This window comes from Delphinus delphis, chromosome 2 (assembly GCF_949987515.2).
Source record: "Delphinus delphis chromosome 2, mDelDel1.2, whole genome shotgun sequence".
Classification (NCBI taxonomy): domain Eukaryota; kingdom Metazoa; phylum Chordata; class Mammalia; order Artiodactyla; family Delphinidae; genus Delphinus; species Delphinus delphis.
In genome coordinates this window covers 103,771,937-103,792,642 of record NC_082684.1, presented here as the reverse complement: position 1 = coordinate 103,792,642, position 20,706 = coordinate 103,771,937, and the positions used below count along the sequence as shown (strand labels likewise).

The 20,706-nt window shown below is 40.1% G+C and overlaps 1 protein-coding gene across 1 annotated transcript in view; it reads left to right on the top strand.

Moving 5' to 3' along the window:
- Nucleotides 1-20,706, top strand: part of ADAMTSL3 (ADAMTS like 3) — a 370,467-nt gene that overhangs the window by 266,826 nt on the left and 82,935 nt on the right. Inside the window, exons 18-19 of the mRNA XM_060005339.1 lie at nt 11,297-11,489; nt 11,602-11,781. Coding sequence (XP_059861322.1) covers nt 11,297-11,489; nt 11,602-11,781 — 373 coding nt within the window. The remainder of the gene's footprint in view (nt 1-11,296; nt 11,490-11,601; nt 11,782-20,706) is intronic.

Sequence of the window (20,706 nt, the reverse complement as noted above, 5' to 3'; positions counted from 1 at the left end):
CAGGACGGGGTTAAAGGAGCCGCTGATTCGGGGGCTCTGGCTCGCTCAGGCCAGGGGGAGGGAGGGGTATGGAGTGCGGGGCGGGCCTGCGGCGGAAGGGGCCGGCGTGACATTGCACCAGCCTGAGGTGCGCCGTGCGTTCTTGCAGGGAAGTTGTCCCTGGAGCACAGGACCCTGGCAGTGGCTGGCAGCACAGGCTCCCGGGAGGGGAGGTGTGGAGACTGACCTGTGCTTGCTCACAGGCTTCTTGGTGGTGGCAGCAGTAGCCATAGCATCTCATGCCCGTCTCTGGGGTCCACGTTGATAGGCACGAATCACGCTCGTCTCTGGAGCTCCTTTAAGCGGCGCTCTTAATTCTGTCTCCTCGACCACCAGGAAACAAAGAGGCAAGAAAAAGTGCCTTGCCTCTTCGGCAGCTCCAGACCTTTTCCTGGACTCCCTCCCGGTTAGCTGTGGTGCACTAGCTCCCTTCAGGCTGTGTTCACACCACCAACCCCAGTCCTCTCCCTGGGATCTGACCTCCAAAGCCGGAGCCTCAGCTCCCAGCCCCACCCGTCTCAGCGGCTGAGCAGACAAGACTCTCGGGCTGGTGAGTGCTGGTTGGCACCCATCCTCTGTGCGAGAATCTCTCCGCTTTGCCCTCCGCACCCATGTGGCTGTGCTCTCCTCCGTGGCTCCGAAGCTCCCCGCTCCGCCACCCACAGTGTCCGCCCACGAAGGGGCTTCCTAGTGTGTGGAAACCTTTCCTCCTTCACAGCTCCCTCCCCAAGATGCAGGTCCCGTCCCTATTCTTTTGTCTCTGTTTATTCTTTTTTCTTTTGCCCTACCCAGGTACGTGGGGAGTTTCTTGCCTTTTGGGAGGTCTGAGGTCTTCTGCCAGCATTCAGTAGGTGTTTGGTAGGAGTTGTTCCACATGTAGATGTATTTCTGATATATTTGTGGGGAGGAAGGTGATCTCCGCGTCTTACTCTTCCGCCATCTAGAAGCCTGCTCCCTTTCATCTTTAGGGAAATTGCACTCATGTTAAGTATTAAAAACCTTAGTAATCCAAATTACTTATCTTAGGTTTCTCAGTTTTTTCTTATTCTAATATTGGAACCAATGATTCAGATATTTTTGGAAAAGCCGGAGTTTCTGTTTTCCTCCCCTGCCCCATCCCTCCTCTGAGGCCCTGTAAGATGGAGACTACCCATGTGAACTGGGGTAAGAGACAAGGGGAAATACAGGAGGTGAAAAACATAGTTTAATATCTCAACATATTTTCCCACGAAATTGGAATCATGCTCTATGTGATTTTGTAAACTGGTTCCTTAAACTTGAGTCTTGGAATGGGGTAGAAGGAAGAGTTAAGCAAACAGAAACATAAATAAGTATATTACTTAAATTATAATAAATGCTATAAAGAAACAGAAAAGGTCTCAGGAACAAGAGTAACGTGAAGACCTAATATAGATTGGTGGGGGCTGAGGGTTGGGTGCAGGTGGTCAGAGGAGGCCTTTCTGAGGAAGTTCTATGTGAGTTGAGATGAGAAAGAGGAGTAGAAGTTGGCCAGGGGAAGTGTAGAGGAAGGAGTGTTCTAGGCAGAAGGAACAGCATGTGCAAAGACCCCGAGGAAAGGAAGAAGTTGGTGTGGTCAGGAAACTGGACAGAAAGGAAGTCAGCGTATCCTGAGATGAGATCAGACACGGCAGGGCCATGGTAGGCATTTAGATGTGATCCAGAGAGTCAGTGGGGAGCCATTGGAGGCTTTAAACAATGAAATGATAAAGTCACATTTTTAAAAGACTGCTCAAACCCTGCAATGGGGAGCATAGTGACAGAGATGATGAGATCAATTACAAATTTTTAATAAATGTCCTTAAATGAGGTACCCAACCTGCCACAATTCCACTTGAGTATCTCCCATTTAAAGCCTGCTTCCATGTGAATCTGCAGTAGTTTTTCCTTAGCTTGTCATTTCCTTTTTACTGTTTATATAGTGCCGCACATATTCTTCATCAAGATGTTGACTCTGCCTTTAGATTTGTAGTCATGAATATCATTGCACCTCTGCTGTCTGTTCCAGAAATGCTCAGAGCATCCTTCAAAAATACTGCTTCCCAAATCATGCCCCTCTGTGCTCCAGGGTTTTGCAGAGGTGTTTTTGTTTTGTTTTTAAATTTTATTGAAGTATAGTTAATTTACAATGTTGTGTTAATTTCTTCTGTACAGCAAAGTGACTCAGTTATACATATATATATATTCTTTTTCATATTTTTTTATTATGGTTTATCACAGGATATTGAATATGGTCCCCTGTGCTGTACAGTAGGACCTTGTTGTTTATCCATCGTATATATAATAGTTTGCATCTGCTAATCCCAAGCTCCCAATACTTTCCTCCCCAAACCCCTCCCTCTTGGCAACCACAAGTCTGTTCTCTATGTCTGTGAGTCTGTTTTTGTTTCATAGATATGTTGATTTGTACCATATTTTAGATTCCACATATAAGTGATATCATTTGATATTTGTCGTAGTATGATAATTCCCAGGTCCTATCCATTCCTAACTGCCTTGATTCAGATGTTTTGACGGAACGGTTTCTTAGTTCCTAAATAACTCCTGCTTCTAATGTTTCCCTGATCCATATGCACACATGTGACTATGAAAGATCCTTCTAAATTGTAGAATGACTGCGTGAACTTCCACAAAAAACCCTTCAATGACTTCCCTTTACCTGTGGAAAATCCACATTCTTTACTTTGGCATAGGTATTTGTTTCCTTGGGCTGCCATAACAAAGTACCACAAACTAAGTGGCTAAAACAATAGAAGTTTATTGTCTCACCAATCTGGAGACTAGAAGTCCATAAACAAGGTGTTTTGGCAGGGTTGGTTCCTTCAGAGGGCTGTGAGGGAAAACCTGTTCTGTGCCTCTCTCCTAACTTCTGGTAGCTTGAGCGTTCCTTAGCTTGTGGATGGCATTCCCCATGTGTTTTCATATCCTCTTCCCTCTGTATGTCTCTGCATCGAAATTTCCCTTTTATAAGGTCACTACTCATATTGGATCAGGGCCCAATATCTAATGACCTCATCCTAACTTGATCATCTGTAAAGACCCTATTTCCAAATAAAGTCACATTTCTAGGCACTAGCAGTTAGGACTTCAACAGCTTTTCGAAGAAAAGAGTTCAACCCATAACAGCAAATAAAGTCTTTGTTACCCTGGTTTTAGGTTCTTGAACCACATTTCCTGTCATGACCACTCTCACCTCATCACACGCTACACACACACACACACACACACACACACACACAGGTGCTAACGCTGAGGAACTTGCCCAGCAGCCACACTAAATTATTCACCATGACCCATGTTCATGCTCGTTCATGGCTTCTGGGCCTTTGCACATACCGTGCCCTCTGCCTGGAGCCCTCCTCCAGGAAATAAACTAATACTCTCCCATAAAAGTAAGCAGTGGCTCACTTCTCGCTGGTATAATGAAGTCCAACAATGTGAAATGGGACCCTAACCTTAGATACTTGATAGGGGTAAGTCTTAATAGTCCAGAGAGAAGAGGGAATGGGTCAGGGGAACGGGATAGAGCCCTAGTTCTACCTCCATCAAGGCATTTCAGACATGTCCCTTAGCTCTCTGGGCCTAGTTTCTCAATCTAAATGTTGACGAAAGGTGTCAGACTTTGTGATCACCAAGGTCCCTTTCAGCTCTAGGCTTTCATTGTTGAGTCATGCTTTCAGGTTGCATTTTTCACTCACATCTCTAGGACTCTGCCTAGTGTTTTTGCAATTATCCTCATACCTACTCATGAGTTGTTTGAAATGCTCAGGGTTTGTTTTAGTTCTAAGAATAACAGCCTTTGCTTGACCTGCCCAGGAGGCCAAGGCAGGGTTGAGTTTGTGTTGCAGAGCTGTCCTTCCTTGGCTTACCAATCGGGGCAAGATGTGACAAGTCTAGAAACTGTTCCTCAAGGCTGCTGATGGAAGCACGCTGGTTTATTCACGCACCAGCCCACGTGCAGGATCGCTTCCTTCCCTCAGCCTCGGCGAGAGATCCTGCACAGGATCTTCTTCAGCAGCATCTTGCTCACAGAGCTTTCAAGCTAGGACTAGGGCAACACACAATATATCTTGGCCACTTTACAAAATTAAGGGTCTGCTTTCATGTGAAGAGAAATCGTATTCCTCATTTTGAAGTTGCAAATTTAATAAACTTTTTGAAGGTTGAGAGTCATATTGGAAAAAAAACCAGCAGAGAAAAAGGGTTGATGCCAAAATAAAGGTAATCTTACAACAATGTTTTAGGTTCTAGAAACCAGTGGTGTAGGAATAACAGGAACAGGGTGTTGCACAATATTTACATACAAATATTTACTGACTCCAAGGGCAATGGCAGTAAAATATTACCGCAGGGTGAAACTTACCAGTGAGATTGGATTGGATAGTCAGTAGTTCTTTATTTACCCAAAGGCAAATGTATTTGATGTATTAGGCTGAACTCTCCAAGGTGGGGTGTTATATATTTATTTGCTTTTATGGGGTTACTCCCCTTGGTCTATCCTATAACTGCTGAGTGTCTGCTATTTATGGAGTTTGCTTTTTCCAAGAGAGAGCCAGCGGTTCATAGAGACATGCGGGGTTACTTAATGGTCCCACGAGTCCGAGAAGAGCCTTCTTCTATGACAGGATTCAACACAGCTAGACAGGGAAGTAGGGAAACAGGAGGCAAGAGTAATGTGTTTCTGTACCGACTTGTTACCCAGTTCTTGAATTAAAAAAAAAATTCTGTGTTTAGTTCACTGTCTGTTAATAAGAAATTGTTATCCATTTCTTGAATAAAAATGGTTCCACTTCTGCTTCCTTATGGCACTAATTGATTCTTCTAGTTACATACTTTCTCGAAAGACTGATCATCCTGAAGTAACTTCAAATAACTTACATAGTTAAGCTGAGTTGTTTTAATAGTGACAAAAGCCTTCTAATTATTTAGCCATGTAGTCTGATTGTCTTCAAAGTATGACCTATATATCTACTATTGGTGATTTCCCTCATCTCTAAAGCTCCTGGAAATTTAGATATTAATAGGCTAATTAATAGGTTAACTTATATACTTCCAATTATATCCAGTCCTATGGATAGCAGGGACTTAACATCTTCCTTTTAATTCGTGGGAAAGGACCCATGTTCTTTGCTTCTTTGTGAAAAAAAAGAAAAAAAGCTGCTGCTAATCACAGCCTGAAGCCATTGTTTACCTGAGGCTGCTCACTTGTGGAGAGGAAGGACAAACACAGATAGAGGCCGGGACCAGATACCGCCCCAGATTACCTGTTGGCTTGGTGGTTGGATGTCAGTGTCCTTATAGTGCTTCTGTGCCACGTTGTCCATATAAGACCTCGTTCTAGACTGGAGACCCTGGAGGGCTAGATGGAGGCAAACAAAACTGAGACAGGAAGGGTTAAGAGACAGAGAAAAGGATTGAAGGAGGTGGAGGGAGAGAATACCCTCTTCCAGTTGAGGCTGCAAAATGAAGTTCCAAAGCATGTAAAAAAATCTAATACTTAGGAAAATAGCCCACAGATTCAATAGTTGAAAGATGAATTCACTCCAGAAGAAATTAAAATATAAGAACAATCTGAAAATACTTTAAACTAAGTAGTATTGGGATTTTTGGAGAAATAACTAATAAATAATATCCATGTAAAGAACTAGAAATTTTGAAATAGAAATAGGCAGGAATGTGGTAAGAATAGATGTGTACTATAAAGAAAGCATTAGAAAACCTAGAAATGAAAAACAGTCAATGAAATAAAAGAATAAGCTGTAGACAATTGAAAGAGTTGGTGACTTGAAGATAGTGCTGAGGGTGTCAAATGAATCAACCCACAGAAGGTTGATGATTTGGGGAAAAGAGAAGAAAGTGCAGAAATAGGGAAATAATGGCAGAGAAGCAAGATATTAAACTGTTGACTAAAACTCAGGAAAAAATACTTCTAGTATCAAGAGAAATAAGGGAAAACAAATCCCCACTTTGATAGGGCAAGTGAGACTGCAGAAAATCAAGGATGACAAGAAATTCTTAAAAGCTATAAGACATGAAAGACATATTAACCCCGAGAACTTATTAACAAGTGGAGTTTCCAGAAAACAAAGGAATAACATATTTTGAGAACTCAGGGAAAGTCATGATCATCCTAGAGCTAAACTTGCTAAACTTTCAAGTATATGAATGTGGGTCCATTTTTAGCCTTGTGATGGACTAGATATCCTGAATGCCCTTTTGTTAAAGCTCCTAAAATACTAGGTAAAATTTGTAAAAATAACTTGAAATGTAGAATTAAGCTTGTAAGAAAGTAGGGGAAATCCTCAGTAGCCAAAACGAAGCTGAGGCATGAATCTAGAGTGGTAACCCAGTATAAAAGTTAGTGCCTCCCTGGGGACAGCTACCAACAGTCCTTTATGCAGGAGGGGGTGGTTATAGCTATCTGACTATGTGATCTAAAAAATTAATTCACATTGGTTTTGACAGACGTAATGCAAATTCTGTGTAGAGGAATGATGTAACTTCCACCTAGAACTTAAAATTCCCACCAAGACCTAATAGGAATGACCTCATAATCAAAAATCAAAATACTTAGGAATAAACAACATGGGAGAATCAGTGGGGAATCAGATACACAGAGCATCAGATGGTTGGAATTATCAGATACAGAATATAAAATATGTTTGTTTAAAATACTTAAAGGTATAAAACTGGAAATGAAAACCTAAGCTAGGAACAACCTATCAAAAATACTTGGACAGTTTTTTTAAAGAACCAAATATTAGGTTGAACCATATAAAACTTAAATTTCATTGGTTAAAAATGGTCAAATATTCCAAATTCATATGGTTCAAACTAATAGAATATCTAGAGGTTAAATATAAAATCACTGACATTTAAAAGTTATGGAATGGGGCAAACAGGTGAAGTAGAAGAGAGATCTGAAGAAATTACCTGGAAAAAAGCACAGAGAGGGGCTTCCCTGGTGGCGCAGTGGTTGAGAGTCCGCCTGCCAATGCAGGGGACGTGGGTTCGTGCCCCGGTCCGGGAAGATCCCACATGCCGCGGAGCAGCTAGGCCCATGAGCCATGGCCGCTGAGCCTGTGCGTCCGGAGCCTGTGCTCCGCAACGGGAGAGGCCACAACAGTGAGAGGCCCGCGTGCCGCAAAAAAAAAAAAAAAAAAGCACAGAGAGCAAACGAGATACGTAAAATATGCACTGGAAATAAGAAATACAGAGGATATATTGAGAAGGTATGTATCTAAATGAAGCTGCAAAAAGATAGCAGGTAATATTCAAAGAGATAATGGCTGAGAATATTTTGGAGTTAATGAAAAATATGAATCCTGAGAATCTGGAGTTACAACAGATCCCAAGCAGGAAAAATCAAAAAGAGATACACACCTAGACACATGGTTGGGAAGCTTTGGAACTCCAAAGACAAAGAAAATATCTCAGAAGCAATCAGAGAGAAGAGATGTATAAGAGGAACAGCAAAAACTGACAGTATTCTTCTCATTAGTAATAATGGAATATTATCTTCAGATGGTTCAGAGGAAATAACTGTCAGCCTGGAATCACATACTTAGTGAACAATATTTCAAAGACGAAACAAGGGTATTTTCAGATGGTAATGGGGTCAGCAAACTGTGGCCTTATAGGTGATCTGAGGATTAAGTGTGTTAATACATGTAAATTACTCTAAAAAGAGCTTGGCCCATGGTAAGTGATCGATAAATGTTAACTACTATTATGTTAGAAATTTTAGGTGAGCAAAACCAGGAGACTTTACTAGCAGCAAACTTTCACGAAAGATAGTTTTAAAAGAATGTGTTTATTAAGCAGAAAACTGATCCTAGAGGGACGGTCTGAGATATAAGAAAAGACAGCTATCTAAAAAAGAATCACTGACTGTGCAAGTCAATAATAATATCTGAATGTGGATTTGAAATAGATATTGGGCAACAAAGCCTTGTAAAACTGGGTCAAATGTTGATTGTGGAGTTAAAGTGATTTAAGCCCCTTGTACTATTTGTGAAGATGGAAATAATTTTGATTAACTCTAGAGATGTTAAATAGGCCCTTTAAATTTCCAAGGGTAACTCTAAGGATAAAAGATAGCAGAGGAGAAAGCAGAATAAAAAAATATAATGAACTCAACCAAACACGTGGAAAAACAAAACAAAACAGGAATGATTAAAATAAGTATGGAAAAGTCAGGAGAAACAGAATTCTAGACAACAGTAACAGATGAGAGTAGTTCAAGAAGCCCTTTCATCTTGATCAAGAAAAGGAATAGAGATACGAAGAAACTCTATAGACTTTGTTATCAGCATTTATAGTGATATATGCTATAATTTAAGGGTAAGTGCTAAAGGAGTATAAATGCTGGTTTATATATTCATTTGTCTTTTTGCATGTTAATTGAATTTTTTAATTCTAAAGTTAAGAAAATCTAATTTTTAAATTTATTTAAATTTATTTATTGTTTGACATAATGTTTTTCATTTTACACCTATTATACTTTTATTATTTTTAATGCCTTTGAGATTCCCCTTAAATTCCTTATGTTTATGCTGTCTCTATTTTTGTTCTTCTCACCATAAATTTATCAATTTTATTTGTCTTTTGAACAGCCAACTTTTGTTTTCTAGTTCACTCATTTCTGTACTCATCTCTTTTTTTGTTTCCCCTCCCTTACTTTTTTTGGTCTAATATACTGTTTTTTTTAACTTCTTGAAATAGATTATTGTTTTCAGCCTTTCTTACATTTTAATATGTACATTTAAGACATTGATTTTCTTCTAATCATGGCTTTAGCTGCATCCCACAGATTTTGACATTTCATGTTTTTTAACATGCATTTAAAAATACTGTCTAATTTTCATTGTGATTTCTTCTTTGACCCATGAGTAATTTAAAAGGTTATTGCATAATTTCTAAATATTTGGGAGATTATCTAATATAGTTCCACTGTGGTCAGAAATGTGATCGACTAGGTGGCTTAAACAACAGAAGTTTATTTTCTCAACAGTTCTGGAGGCTAGAACTTTTAAGATCAAGGTGCCAGCAGGGTACCGTGTTTGATGACAGCTCTCTTCCCAGCTTGCTGACAGCTGCCTTCTCACTGTGTCCTTTTATGGCAGAAAGAGAGAGAGACAGAGAGAGCAAGCTCTCTGGTTTATCTTCTTACAAGGGCAGTAGTCCCATCAGGAAGGCCCCACCCTTATGGCCTCTTCTAACCCTAATTTCGACCTAAAGGCCTAATTTCCAAACACTATCACATTGGAGGTTAGGGATTCAACATATGAATTTGGGGAGGGATACAAACATTCAGTCCATAGCGTGTACTGTGTATTATTTTAATCCTTTGATTGACTTGCTTCCATTTTACTTAGGATTTATATTTCTCTTTTATTTAGAATTCAGAATACATAACCATACATAAAAAATATTTTCTTTATATACATTTGTCAGATTTTGTGCTCAGGTTTTACCGAGCTTCCTAATGTACATTAAAATATTTAATGCTCTTCTTTACTTTGGAACATTTTAAATAACATAGGAATTCACTTGTTTCTTAGAAACTTGTAGGCACTCAGTCACACAATTAGCAAGCTCTAGTCCCTTTCTTGAATAGAACTTTTTGTAGTTGCCTAATAACATGTATTTCATCAAAATTTTCAAATGTATTATTTAGTTCTCTATGTTCTTATTAAAATTCATCATTTTGATAAGCCAGGAGCTTAGAGAAGTATTTCACAGCTTAAAATTTTTTTATTACATATCCTTCCATTTTTCTTATATCTAACATCTCATACATATTTGTGCTTGTTATTCAGTCTCCGTATTTGTTATATCATCATTGTGAACTCTTGCCTTCATAAATTAAGATTTTACTCTTTTTGCCCTATTTGTCTTTAATACTGTTCTTCATTTTTTCTCTTAGTCACATAAGTAAAACATGTTTATTATAGAAAGTTAGAAATCAGAAAAACTGAAAAATCACCTTTAGATAAACACTAATACTTTTCAAAGAACTAACTTATTTTTTCTGATAATGAATGTTTATTATAAGAAAAATCAGGAGAAAGATACCAGCAAGAATAAAGAAAATAAAAATCCTATCACTTAGAGATCATCACTGTTAACATTTCAATGTGTAATTAGCCATATTCTTTTTTTGCATGCGACCTATTTTCTAATAAAAATACATGAATGTATTTCCATGTCAGTAACTGTGTATCTACTTTATTTTCAATGGCTGTTAGCATGGTGCTTTATGAATAGACAATTATTTATTTTGCCCTTTATTATTAAATGTTTAGATGGCCTCCTTCCACTTTGTAAAATTTAATTAATTAATTAATTATTTTTTTGCTGTTACAAACTACCCTGGAGCAAGCATTTTTTTTTTACTAATGTATATTTTAAGCATTTAAAAATTCTTTCCTCATGATATATCTTTACAGTAACTAATTAAAAATTCATGATTACTAAGAATTAAATATCCACAAATTAAAATAATCATTGTATACAATTTTTTACCCATCAGACAGGCAGAGACTTTTTTAAATGATATTATGCAGTGTTGGTGTGGCTGTAAGAAACCAGGCCGTCTCACTTGCTTTTGGTGAGAGTGTGAATTGAGAGAATCTTTTTTGAAGGCAACTTGGAAATATGTATCATGAGCACCTGCCTTGGGTTTTAATTTTTACAGATGTTTCATGAGAAAACCTGATTTTTCCAAGATCTTATTGGAAAGGAATCACATTTCATATATATATATATATATACACACATATATATATATATATATATATATATATTTGTTATAATCCTAACATAAAAGAATTTTCTTAGGGATATTCCAAATAATGAATCCAGGTGCCCTGAAAATTTCCTGAAGTGTGCTTTTAAGCATTTAAAATTCTTTTGGCACCTATATAATTCATCCTTGCCTTGGGGCTCTATTCAAAACAAAACTAAGATTTTATTATTGCTGTAGGGTGGTAGGTTAGGATGGAGAGAAATGTACTCTGGGCTTTCCCAAACAGGTAAAATCTTTAAACCCTTTCCTGACACTTTTTGCCTAGAAACATTGTATTTCTGGACTTGAACTGCATACGTTGGTGCTGTGACTCCAGGATCTGGATGTGGCGGGTGGAGTCTGGAAGTCCAGAGAGGAACTTGTCCATGCTCTGGTTGTTGCACAGAGTCCATTGGACAGTTAATGTTGCCCACTTGTTTTTTGGTACAGGTGGCACACGGGCTCTTGGGGACCCTGCTCAGCTACCTGTGGCGTTGGAATCCAGACCCGAGAAGTGTACTGCCTGCACCCTGGGGAATCCCCCTCCCCTCCTGAGGAATGCCAAGATGAGAAGCCCCATGCCTTACAAGCATGCAATCAGTTTGATTGCCCTCCTAGCTGGCATATTGAAGAATGGCAGCAGGTATGGCAGACTGATGACTCCATGGCCGCCAGGCTGATGATTGTAAGGGCCCTGCGTTGCACTAAGTTGAAGAGGGCCAAGCCCGTTGACTCACCTCCTTCTGTCTTCTCAGTGTTCCAGGACCTGTGGTGGGGGAACTCAGAATCGCAGGGTCACCTGTCAGCAGCTGTTAACGGATGGCAGCTTTCTGAGTCTCTCAGATGAATTGTGTCAAGGACCCAAGGCATCTTCTCATAAGTCCTGTGCCAGAACAGACTGTCCTCCGCATCTAACTGTGGGAGACTGGTCAAAGGTAAGGGCCATTGCAAACTTCACAGTCCCTTCTTTTCTGCTCCTCCCTTTTTTCAGCCTTTCGATATTTCCTCCCTGAGATGAGAGCTGGGGCTACTTTGAGGTGAGTGGAATGTCTAGTGTGCAAAATTTCAGGAAGCACTTACTCACTCTCTGGGTTGTGTAAGTGCCCTGGTCCAGACCTACACATAATGATCCGTTTTCAATTTTTACTCAATATTACTTAAACTGTACTCAACACGTTTCTCCTAAACCAAATCCCATTACTTCTTTCTTTTGGAAGAACCAAAGTCATTGTATTCCAGGATTAACTCAAAATCGGTTTGGTTCTTCTCTGCCTTAGGTCTCCTTATATAGAATTATTTATTAAACCCTGACATTTCAACCTCCTGAAAATTTTCCACACCTTTACTTCCTTTGCATTCCGTTGATACCATTGCTGATTTTACCGTTTACCCTCTCAAGTTCACGTTAATTGCAATAAGCAGAATTCCAAACTATCATTTTAGTGCTGCCAGGACTTATTATAGTCTAGTAGCAATGCCTCATTTCTCAGGTGGGAAAAATTAAACCCAAATAGCTGAAATAAGCTGCAAGGTAGGAGCAGAATGCACGCCTTTTAACCTTATCCCAAGGGTTCTCTCTTTGATATTACACTGCCCACCAGATTCCCGGCCTCTGTACCACTCTTTCATCTCCACACCATCTAACACCTCAAAGTATTCCCATCACTGCGTCCATCAAGTCACCTCCTACAGGTCGGAAAAATCAACTTCCAGTTCCCCAGAATACCTCACAGGGCTTTCCTTGAACTGATGGGACTCATATTCCAGCCCCCTTTATTCTTTTTTTTTTTTTTACATCTTTATTGGAGTATAATTGCTTTACAATGGTGTATTAGTTTCTGCTTCATAACAAAGTGAATCAGTTATACATATACATATGTTCCCATATCTCTTCCCCCTTGCGTCTCCCTCCCTCCCACCCTCCCTATCCCACCCCTCCAGGTGGTCACAAAGCACCGAGCTGATCTCCCTGTGCTATGCGGCTGCTTCCCACTAGCTATCTACCTTACGTTTGGTAGTGTATATATGTCCATGCCACTCTCTCGCTTTGTCACAGCTTACCCTTCCCGCTCCCCAATTCCTCAAGTCCATTCTCTAGTAGGTCTGTGTTTTTATTCCTGTCTTACCTCTAGGTTCTTCATGACATTTTTTTCCTTAAATTCCACATATATGTGTTAGCATACAGTATTTGTCTTTCTCTTTCTGACTTACTTCACTCTGTACGATAGACTCTAGGTCTATCCACTTCATTACAAATAGCTCAATTTCGTTTCTTTTTATGGCTGAGTAATATTCCATTGTATATATGTGCCACATCTTCTTTATCCATTCATCCGATGACGGACACTTAGGTTCTTTCCATCTCCGGGCTATTGTAAATAGAGCTGCAATGAACATTTTGGTACATGACTCTTTTTGAATTATGGTTTTCTCAGGGTATATGCCCAGTAGTGGGATTGCTGGGTCATATGGTAGTTCTATTTGTAGCTTTTAAGGAACCTCCATACTGTTCTCCATAGTGGCTGAACCAATTCACATTCCCACCAGCAGTGCAAGAGTGTTCCCTTTTCTCCACACCCTCTCCAGCATTTATTGTTTCTAGATTTTTTGATGATGGCCATTCTGACTGGTGTGAGATGATATCTCATAGTAGTTTTGATTTGCATTTCTCTAATGATTAATGATGTTGAGCATTCTTTCATGTGTTTGTTGGCAGTCTGTATATCTTCTTCGGAGAAATGTCTATTTAGGTCTTTGCCCATTTTTGGATTAGGTTGTTTGTTTTTTTGTTACTGAGCTGCATGAGCTGCTTATAATTTTGGAGATTAATCCTTTGTCAGTTGCTCCATTTGCAAATATTTTCTCCCATTCTGAGGGTTGTCTTTTGGTCTTGTTTATGGTATCCTTTGCTGTGCAAAAGCTTTGAAGTTTCATTAGGTCCCATTTGTTTATTTTTCTTTTTTTATTTCCATTTCCCTAGGACGTGGGTCAAAAAAGATCTTGCTGTGATTTATGTCATAGAGTGTTCTGCCTATGTTTTCCTCTGATAGTTTGACAGTTTCTGGCCTTACATTTAGGTCTTTAATCCATTTTGAGCTTATTTTTGTGTATGGTGTTAGGGAGTGATCTAATCTCATACTTTTACATGTAGCTGTCCAGTTTTCCCAGCACCACTTATTGAAGAGGCTGTCCTTTCTCCACTGTACATTCCTGCCTCCTTTATCGAAGATCAGGTGACCATATGTGCGTGGATTTATCTCTGGGCTTTCTATCCTGTTCCATTGATCTATCTTACTGTTTTTGTGCCAGTACCATACTGTCTTGATTACTGTAGCTTTGTAGTATAGTCTGAAGTCAGGGAGCCTGATTCCTCCAGCTCCGTTTTTCGTTCTCAAGATTGCTTTAGCTATTCAGGGTCTTTTGTGTTTCCATACAAATTGTGAAATTTTTTGTTCTAGTTCTGTGAAAAATACCAGTGGTAGTTTGATAGGGATTGCATTGAATATGTAGATTGCTTTGGGTAGTATACTCATTTTCACAATGTTGATTCTTCCAATCCAAGAACATGGTATTCTCTCCATCTATTTGTATCATCTTTAATTTCTTTCATCAGTGTCTTATAATTTTCTGCATACAGGTCTTTTGTCTCCTTAGGTAGGTTTATTCCTAGACATTTTATTCTTTTTGTTGCAATGGTAAGTGGGAGTGTTTGCTTGATTTCACTTTCAGATTTTTCATCATTAGTGTGTAGGAATGCCAGAGATTTCCGTGCATTAATTTTGTATCCTGCTACTTTACCAAATTCATTGATTAGCTCTAGTAGTTTTCTGGTAGCATCTTTAGGATTCTCTATGTATAGTATCATGTCATCTGCAAACAGTGACAGCTTTACTTCTTCTTTTCTGATTTGGATTCCTTTTATTTCCTTTTCTTCTCTGATTGATGTGGCTAAAACTTCCAAAACTATGTTGAATAAGAGTTGTGTGAGTGGGCAACCTTGTCTTGTTCCTGATCCCAGTGGAAATGCTTTCAGTTTTTCACCATTGAGGACGATGTTGGCTGTGGGTTTGTCATATATGGCCTTTATTATGTTGAGGAAATTCCCTTCTGTGCCTGCTTTCTGCAGGGTTTTTATCATAAATGATGTTGAATTTTGTCAAAAGCTTTCTCTGCATCTATTGAGATGATCATATGGTTTTTCTCCTTCAGTTTGTTAATATGGTGTATCACGTTGATTGATTTGCATATATTGAAGAATCCTTGCATTCCTGGAATAAACCCCACTTGATCATGGTGTATGATCCTTTTAATGTTTGTTGGATTCTGTTTGCTAGTATTTTGTTGAGGATTTTTGCATCTGTGTTCATCAGTGATATTGGCCTGTAGTTTTCTTTCTTTGTGACATCCTTGTCTGGTTTTGGTGTTAAGGTGATGGTGGCCTCGTAGAATGAGTTTGGGAGTGTTCCTCCCTCTGCTATATTTTGGAAGAGTTTGAGAAGGGTAGGTGTTAGCTCTTCTCTAAATGTTTGATAGAATTTGCCTGTGAAGCCATCTGGTCCTGGGCTTTTGTTTGTTGGAAGATTTTTAATCACAGTTTCAGTTTCAGTGCTTGTGATTGGTCTGTTCATATTTTCTATTTCTTCCTGATTCAGTCTTGGCAGGTTGTGCATTTCTAAGAATTTGTCCATTTCATCCAGGTTGCCCATTTTATTGGCATAGAGTTGCTTGTAGTAATCTCTCAATGATCCTTTGTATTTCTGCAGTGTCAGTTGTTACTTCTCCTTTTTCATTTCTAATTCTATTGATTTGAGTGTTCTCCCTTTTTTTCTTGATGAGTCTGGCTAATTGTTTATTAATTTTGTTTATCTTCTCAAAGAACCAGCTTTTAGTTTTATTGATCTTTGCTATCGTTACCTTCATTTCTTTTTCATTTATTTCTGGTCTGATTTTTATGATTTCTTTCCTTCTGCTAACTTTGGGGGTTTGTTGTTCTTCTTTCTCTAATTGCTTTAGGTGTAACGTTAGGTTGTTTATTCGAGATGTTTCCTTTTTCTTAAGGGAAGATTGTATTGCTATAAACTTCCCTCGTAGAACTGCTTTTGCTGCATCCCACAGGTTTTGGTTCGTTGTGTCTCCATTGTCATATATTTCAAGGTATTTTTTGATTTCCTCTTTGATTTCTTCAGTGATCACTTCGTTATTAAGTAGTGTATTGTTTGCCTCCACGTGTTTGTATTTTTTACAGATCTTTTCCTGTAATTGATATCTAGTCTCATAGTGTTGTGGTCAGAAAAGATACTTGATACAATTTCAAATTTCTTAAATTTACCAAGGCTTGATTTGTGACCCAAGATATGATCTATCCTGGATAATGTTCCATGAGCACTTGGGAAAAATGTGTATTCCGTTGTTTTTGGATGGAATGTCCTATAAATATCAATTAAGTCCATCTTGTTTAATGTATCATTTAAAGCTTGTGTTTCCTTATTTATTTTCATTTTGGATGATCTGTCCGTGGGTGAAAGTGGGGTGTTAAAGTCCCCTACTATGATTGTGTTACTGTGGATTTCCCCTTTTATGGCTGTTAGTATTTGCCTTATGTATTGAGGTGCTCCTATGTTGGGTGCATAAATATTTACAATTGTTATATCTTCTTCTTGGATTGATCACTTGATCATTATGTAGTGTCCTTCTTTGTCTCTTCTAATAGTCTTTATTTTAAAGTCTATTTTGTCTGATATGAGTATTGCTACTCCAGCTTTCTTTTGGTTTCCATTTGCATGGAATATCTTTTTTCATCCCCTTACTTTCAGTCTGTATGTGTCTCTAGGTCTGAAGTGGGTCTCTTGTAGACAGCATATATATGGGTCTTGTTTTTGTATCCATTCAGCCAATCTGTGTCTTTCAGTGGGAGCATTTAGTCCATTTACATTTAAGGTAATTATCGATATGTATGTTCCTATTCCCATTTTCTTAATTGTTTTGGGTTTGTTATTGTAGGTCTTTTCCTTCTCTTGTGTCTCCTGCCTAGAGAATTTCCTTTAGCATTTGTTGTAAAGCTGGTTTGGTGGGGCTGAACTCTCTCAGCTTTTGCTTGTCTGTAAAGCTTTTAATTTGTCCATCAAATCTGAACGAGATCCTTGCTGGGTAGAGTAATCTTGGTTGCAGGTTTTTCTCCTTCATCACTTTAAATATGTCCTGCCACTCCCTTCTGGCTTGCAGAGTTTCTGCTGAAAGATCAGCTGTTAACCTTATGGGGATTCCCTTGTGTGTTATTTGTTGTTTTTCCCTTGCTGCTTTTAATATGTTTTCTTTGTATTTAATTTTTGACAGTTTGATTAATATGTGTCTTGGCGTATTTCTCATTGGATTTATCCTGTATGGGACTCTCTGTGCTTCCTGGACTTGATTAACTATTTCTTTTCCCATATTAGGGAAGTTTTCAACTATAATCTCTTCAAATATTTTCTCAGTCCCTTTCTTTTTCTAGAACCCCTGTAATTCGGATGTTGGTGCGTTTAATGTTGTCCCAGAGTTCTCTGAGACTGTCCTCAGTTCTTTTCATTCTTTTTTCTTTATTATGCTCTGCAGTAGTTATTTCCACTATTTTATCTTCCAGGTCACTTATCCATTCTTCTGCCTCAGTTATTCTGCTATTGATCCCATCTGGAGTATTTTTTATTTCATTTATTGTGTTGTTCATCTTTGCTTGTTTCATCTTTAGTTCTTCTAGGTCCTTTTTAAATGTTTCTTGCATTTTGTCTATTCTATTTCCAAGATTTTGGATCATCTTTACTATCATTATTCTGAATTCTTTTTCAGGTAGACTGCCTATTTCCTCTTCATTTGTTAGGTCTGGTGGGTCTTTATCTTGCTTCTTCAACTGCTGTGTGTTTTTCTGTCTTCTCATTTTGCTTATCTTACTGTGTTTGGGGTCTCCTTTTTGCAGGCTGCAGGTTCGTAGTTCCCATTGTTTTTGGTGTCTGTCCCCAGTGGCTAAGGTTGGTTCAGTGGGTTGTGTAGGCTTCCTGGTGGATGGGACTAGTGCCTGTGTTCTGGTGGATGAGGCTGGATCTTGTCTTTCTGGTCGGTACGTCCACGTCTGGTGGTGTGTTTTGGGGTGTCTGTGGACTTATTATGATTTTAGGCAGCCTCTCTGCTAATGGGTGGGGTTGTGGCCCTGTCCTGCTAGTTGTTTGGCATAGGGTGTCCAGCACTGTAGCTTGCTGGTCGTTGAGTGAAGCTGGCTGCTGGTGTTGAGGTGAGGTCTCTGGGAGATTTTCGCCATTTGATATTATGTGGAGCTGGGAGGTCTCTTGTGGACCAGTGTCCTGAAGTTGGCTCTCCAACCTCAGAGGCACAGCACTGACTCCTGGCTGCAGCACCAAGAGCCTTTCATCCACACGGCTCAGAATAAAAGGGAGAAAAAGTAGAAAGAAAGAATTGGTAGAAGTAGAAAGAAAGAAAGGAAGAATGAAAGAAAGAATGAAAGAACGAAAGAAAGAAAGAACGGAAGAAAGAGAGAAAGAAAGGAAGAAAGAAAGAAAGAATGAAAGAAAGAAAGCAAGAAAGGAGTGAGGGAGGGAGGAAGGAAGGAAGGAGGGAGGGAAGAAAGAAAAAAGGAAAGAAAGAACATAAAGTAAAATAAAATAAAGATAAAATGAAATAAAGTTATTAAAATAAAAAATAATTATTAAGAAAAAAAAATTTTTTTTTAATGGATGGATAGAACCCTAGGACAAATGGTGGAAGCAAAGCTATACAGACAAAATCTCACACAGAAGCATACACATACACACTCACAAAAAGAGGAAAAGGGGAAAAAAATCATAAATCTTGCTCTCAAAGTCCACCTCCTCAATTTGGGATGATCTGCTGTCTATTCAGGTATTCCACAGATGCAGGGTACCTCAAGTTGATTGTGGAGCTTTAATCCGCTGCTCCTGAGGCTGCTGGGAGAGATTTCCCTTTCTCTTCCTTGTTCTCACAGCTCCCAGGGGCTCAGCTTTGGATTTGGCCCCGCCTCTGCGTGTAGGTCACCTGAGGGCGTCTGTTCTTCGCTCAGACAGGACAGGGTTAAAGGAGCCGCTGATTCGGGGGCTCTGGCTCACTCAGGCCGGGGAGAGGGAGGGGCGCGGAGTGCGGGGCGGGCCTGCGGCGGCAGAGGCCGCGTGACGTTGCACCAGCCTGAGGCGCGCCGTGCGTTCTTCTGGGGTAGTTGTCCCTAGATCCCGGGATCCTGGCAGTGGCGGGCTGCACAGGCTCCCCGGAAGGGGGGTGTGGATAGTGACCTGTGCTCGCACACAGGCTTCTTGGTGGCGGCAGCAGCAGCCTTAGCGTCTCATGCCCGTCTCTGGGGTCCGCGCTTTTAGCCGCGGCTCGCGCCCGTCTCTGGAGCTCCTTTAAGCAGCGCTCTTAATCCCCTCTCTTCGCGCACCAGGAAACAAAGAGGGAAGAAAAGGTCTCTTGCCTCTTTGGCAGCAGCCCCCTTTATTCTTATTCCAGCTCTTTCTTCCAGTCTTGCTTCATCCTTACTGTCTATAGGCTGAGGTTTTAGCAAAGGTTCTGAAGCAGGTAGTTGAGGTCTGTAATGAGGGTCCTCTAATCTCCAGTCACTGCCCCAAATGTATATCTTCTGGGATCAGAGGGGCAGTCTAACCTTAGAAATAATCTCAAGAAATAAGAAAGGACAGTAACTGACATTTATGAACTTCCCTGAGTCCTAAATTCAGTGATGGTACGGTTGCAACCTATTGTATGATACCACTCCCATCTCATCCTACGACAGCCCTGGGAGTTGATATATCCATTTCTGTAGGTGAGAAAACAGAGGTACATTCAGACTGAAGTCGCCTTCCCAAGGGTAGAGCTAGGATTCAAACCTGAGTTTGTGTGACCCAAGTTTAGAATAAACTGTGTACACTCATGTCTCTCATGCAAGAACAAGAGCTTTTGAGCCAAACAGACCCATGATGGAACCTACAAGCTTTAATGCCTGCAGGTGACCTCGTTCCATACCCTCAACCTGTGTGAGCCTCCATTTTCCTTTCTTTTAACACAGTGGTTGTTCTGAGGATAACATGAGATATTAGGTATGGAAACACCTAACCGAGTGGACCCTTCCCGTCCCCCTGAGCATCCTTCTGGCATAGGCTGGATTGACAGTACTTTTATCTGCGTGTTCTACAGTTTTATATTTTTCCTGTTTTAACTGTCTAGCTCAGTTAAGTGCTAGTATGTATAAACTATCTTAACTGACAAGCCACAAGTCATGGTCCTCATCCAGGTCACTGAGGGTCTGCCTAAATGTTTCCCCAAACCCTCATTAAATGCTTCCGGTTACTGTCTCCTTAAGGTTAGGGGCAGAACGTCAGGGAGGGGATCGCCACGCATTTGTGGAGAGAACTCTTGGCCTCGTGAATGCTTGGTCACCTTACTGCACTCAGTGTGACACCGGGACCAGCCAAATGGGCATCTTTTTAGAAGCTGGGAACTTGTAAGAGCTGAGGCTCTCAAGTCCCACCCTGACCTAAGGAATCAGAATCTGCATTGGAACAAGATCCCCAGGTGTTGTCAGGCACATTACCATTTGAGAAGCATTTCCCCACCTGCCCCTCATCCTTGGGAGGGCTGCTTAGCCCTTCAATGTGTCCAAAATAGGGATGGCTCTGGGAAATAACTTCTCTGAGCAAGTGCTGCCCTAACCCAAGAGGAAGAGGCAGGAAAAGGGAAAGACAAGGCGTGAGTGGATGCAGCCCGGGAGCACCTAGAACCCCTGCCGTGCTCTAAAATACCACACCCTCCTCACCTCTTTTCTTATTTCCTCTGAGAAAAAAAGAGGCCTTCACAGTTCCATCCTA